General features: G+C 36.1%; 1 protein-coding gene across 1 annotated transcript; it reads right to left on the bottom strand.

Moving 5' to 3' along the window:
• Positions 1-1,421: 1,421 nt before the first annotated feature.
• Positions 1,422-4,176, bottom strand: LOC110444721 (von Willebrand factor D and EGF domain-containing protein-like; the record flags this gene model as incomplete). Its single annotated transcript, XM_021489084.1, has 5 exons — positions 1,422-1,555; positions 2,035-2,137; positions 2,970-3,170; positions 3,412-3,475; positions 4,100-4,176. Coding segments are annotated over 5 exons (564 nt in total), but the record flags the coding sequence as incomplete, so codon positions are not given.
• Positions 4,177-4,581: the final 405 nt, after the last annotated feature.

The raw sequence follows: 4,581 nt of genomic DNA, 5'->3' as shown, positions 1-4,581 counted from the left end.
AAAGTTGAAACTCGACAGAAAAACCCGTAATATATGTTGAACATTGTTGCTTCTAGAATTACCGTACAAAATTTGAAAGGAATTGATTAAAAAAAAAAAGTTCATGCATTTACTTCATAATGCCCTTATTTGTAAATAGAAGGGGCATAACTCCATCAAAAATGCATGTTAACTTCTGAAATGCAAACTCCTCCGAGCTATATTAGTATGCAACCTAAGGGCACTTAAGTTATCGCACGTACACCTTCTTTCGGACGACACAGCCGCGGCTGTTGCCGCCGCCGCCACCGCCGCCAAAGTCATACCTATATGTCGCCGCACGTTGCGGGCCACACAATAAAGCATGATAACCAGAATAGGAGTTGTTTTTACTTATTGTGCTGTATTAATCCTGGAAGAGCTTGAAGTCAAATTGGCATGGACACTGCAACAGCATGCACTGGGCCAGGTTAATATCTGAATAAGCTCGAGAACCAGACTGACAAATTTTGATGATGGAATTTATTGTACAAGTGTTTTGTTATAGTAATACACTGATACAAAAAAATGAAACTTCAAAATACTCTTTAATGAGCATTTTGAACGAAGACAAAGAGGCAATTGATAATGTTTCATAGAAATAGTCATTGTTTTGCCATGCCCGCTTATGAAATGTTGCTTATTTTTAAGTCATCTGCCAGTTCAGCAGTTAGAAATGGTGACACCTACATAAGTAAGATGCCCCCCTTTGCCCTAGGGCTGACCTATAAATAGCAAGAGTGAGCAATGGTGTTGAATTTGGAAATTTAAAATATGTCGAATGTATTTTATACTTGATCTTTATACAAATTACGATGAAAATCTTACAACTTTGGTAAAAATCTGTTAAGAAATGAAGTCGGTAATATCATGACAACAAATTGGGATAAGATGGCAAGGTATAAACAGCAAAATTTAATTTATTCCCTAAACAATTTCTGAGTTAGTATTTGCATTTAGTTTGAAATAGGATGAAGTAACAGAGTTATGGAGGCAAGTGGCACTTGGGCATTGAGTATAAAAGAAGCCCTGTCTCAGACTTATTCTTGCCAACTCCCCCTATTTTGGACCCTGAAATTGAGCATTTTCAACCAGAGATTTTGCTAAACTATTCCTCTTCTCTATGATCTAATTATAATTATTTCATCTGAAAGAACAACTCAAAAGATGTCTTTTATAAGTGCCCATTTCCCCTAGGGTGTACATACACACACTTTGTCTATGCTTTTAATCCTAATCAAGTGGAATCTCCCCCAAGTATGCAGACCCCATACAAATATTTAAGTTGTGAAAATTAGTTGTGAAAATTTATCAAAGTGGTAAAATGTTGGCGTTGCCATTTTATGAAACACAGAAAGTACTCAGAACATGATGAATGCTGCCGGGTGATAAGATTTCCATCTTAAGGTCACTAAACCTTACCTCCAGGATCGACTGAAGTCGTTAGGCTGGTCTGCTGCATCAGTTACACTGTAAATCGTACCATCGGCTCCTACAAGATCGTCCGCCTTGAGCCCGTCATATTTTCCACACAGACCTGTAACACAGTGATGCTTACGTAAAACAGGCCTTCAGAACATCTGCACCTAAAGTTCCTGGTTCAACCCTGGTTGTTCCAGCAACCTAGAGCATTCAGAAGCATTTGAACACAGTTATGTTGGCATTTGAATGGTGGACTTGAGGAGTCAGCACCAAGTAGAGGTGTTCAACTGCTGAACAAGGACTTGATCTCGGGAGAAGCTCTTAGTAAAATCACTACTTGTCGGGGTCTGATATAGCGTTAAATGTTTTTAAGTTTATATGCAAATGAAAAATTATAATTCAATTTTGATCTGATGTTATATCTGCTCAAACAATTCAAGGTCAGTTTCAATAAGGAGTATATGTATTCCAGCCTTCTCTGCAGCCTGGCTGAGTATTTCAAGTCTTTAAAATGCAAATCTATCAAACACAGTCTGCAGCCATTCCATTTTTGTATACATTAACAAACACTTTATCTGTAGTGTAACACCATACCATCCGTCTTGTTCAAGTCCAAAACTGAAGCCTCGATATATACATTCATGTATTTTCCTTGGTCATTCTTCAAGATCACCTTGGCACCGGTTGGTAGATAGATCTACAGAGACAAATGGGATTTAATAGGATACTAGGAGATGATTGATGCAGGCAATTACTGGCTCATCAAAAATCACTTTAAATTGGTAGCAAGCTAGGTGATTAAATTTCAGTTCAAGATGTTTCCAATGATTGTCTAAACTAATTTCAAAGTCTCTAATTGTTGTAGAACAAAATCTTACAACAGGTCAGATTGTTGCCTTTTTATATATAGTTCAACTTACAATTTCTATTTTTATCATTTATAGATAAAATGAAGGTTGTCAAAAAGCCTAACAAAGGGAAATAATTACATGATATAAAGACACTAAATAAGCACATGATATGACCAGGAGAGATAATAAAAGACACTAAATAAGCAAATAATATGACCAGGGGAGATAATAAAAGACATTAAATAAGCACATAATATGACCAGGGGAGATAATACAGACAAAAATATAAAAGTGATTCTGCTTCAGATCATAACTTAATAAAGATTTGAACCTGATAAGGGGAGACAAATATGTCAGTAGGGCAGACAGTATCGTTATTAGGGATTTGACGATAGCGTATAACCTGTCAGTTACTAACTGATTGGAGCTGATAAGGTGAGATATGGAAAAAAAATCCTTGACGAGGACAGACAAAAACTGATTTTTCTGATTAAGAGAAACAATTTCCTTAGCAAGGGGGGACAAAAACCGATTTATCTGATAAAGAGAAACAATTCCCTTAGCGAGGGGAGACAAATACTAATTTATCTGAGAAAGGGAAACAATTTCCTTGACGACGACAGGTAAATACTTATTTGCCAATATTGGCAATAACTTGCCAAAAGGGGAGACAATTACCTCATACTTATTGCCGTCCTCTGCCTGGTAGATATTGGAATTGAATGTCAGCTGAGAGTTGATAAAGAGTCTCCGACTGATTGGATAAGCTGAGAGAGTTCCCGGTAAACATTTGTGAACTTTTATGACGTCATCTCCTGATCTAACCAAAACTCCACAATTGCAAGTGCCTTCTCCACACCTCACAAATAGCACTCGTACCTATGATAGTCAATGATTAAACACTTAATTATATTATATATTTCAGAGTTCCTAATGGCTACCCAGTATGTAAACAAGAAAACTGAACTTCCATATTAGTTGTGACAAAACTTATTTGATACCTCGTTAGCTTTTCCAGTAATTACCCCAAAAAATTGTGTATCTTGTTTTTTGAAAAAAACAACAACAACAAAAACAAAATAAATGGTTCTATTTCTAATGAAAATTGTTCAACTCTTACCTCTATGTGGTATTCTAAATTCCGGTACATGATAAATTCTCCCTGCAAGTGAGTGTCATACAATCTGTAAAGGAATGGTTGAATATGCGATATTAGATACACTTTTTGACATATGCGAGAATTCTAATCATCAGTTATATTGTATTGTCACAACAGACTTTTGGAAACTTGGTCGACCCCATTGAGAGGCCGTTTATGAAGTATAAATTATGTCCATGTCTTTTCTCTTTCCCGTGAGCCATTCTTTACGATTATGATGAAGTATCAAAGACCTGCTGGTTATACATTGTAGTTCTAATAAAGGAAACTAGAACTCTCTATCTAAACCTATGTATCGCTCCCAGAAAGTCTCATTGTATTTGGTCAGGCAGTTTTGGAGAATCTGTCCCGACGGGACGTTAAATTACCAAGTATAAAAAAGGGCAAAAACTAAATAACAATTACACAGCTACATGCGGTACCGATCATGCATATTGAAGTTTTCTAAAATCTTGCTAGTAGTTAACGGCGATGTTGTCCAGACAAGCTTTTATCTCATAAGCTGTTGATTGACAAATGGACGGACAAGCTGATTCCCACATACCCCCTTCACTTCATTTGGGGGATATAACAAATCAATTGACAATTATCAAGATTTTTTAATGTTTCTCTCTGATTTAATTGGTCTGTGAGCCGACGGCATACTTACACATTGTCAAATGTTGAAATGTGGGGGTCATTTTGGGAGTGACAGAATCCCACCAGGTCCGAATCTTCTATTATCACCTAAAGTCCAGAGCATAATATATAAAACTTTTCATCATTGTTAGCCAATAATTTTGCCAAAACATCAGCATTTCATTTATACTCATTTAAGTTGCTGCTAAAATTAAGAATAATATTTTTATGTAATTTTTTATGATTAAATCATGTCAATGTGTTAAATTCAAGTGAATAATGTTTTTGTACTTAGCAAACTTTCAAATACACCGATTAATCTGTGTTTTGCTTATGCTGGAGTATTTTCCTTCATTTATTTAACTTAACAGCAATGCCTTTGAGCAGCCTTTAACTCTCCTGAGAAACAGTACTGACTCCAACATACAGCCCTTTAGCAAACTTTACACGACCTGAACTCTTGAGAAGACCAATTTAACTCATTCACCCCTGAAGACACATTTGAACTCTTCC

Source organism: Mizuhopecten yessoensis, unplaced genomic scaffold, assembly GCF_002113885.1.
Source record: "Mizuhopecten yessoensis strain PY_sf001 unplaced genomic scaffold, ASM211388v2 hete_36165948, whole genome shotgun sequence".
In the NCBI taxonomy this organism is placed as follows: domain Eukaryota; kingdom Metazoa; phylum Mollusca; class Bivalvia; order Pectinida; family Pectinidae; genus Mizuhopecten; species Mizuhopecten yessoensis.
The sequence above is the reverse complement of the archived record's forward strand: the minus strand, read 5'-3'. Positions and strand labels throughout refer to the sequence as shown.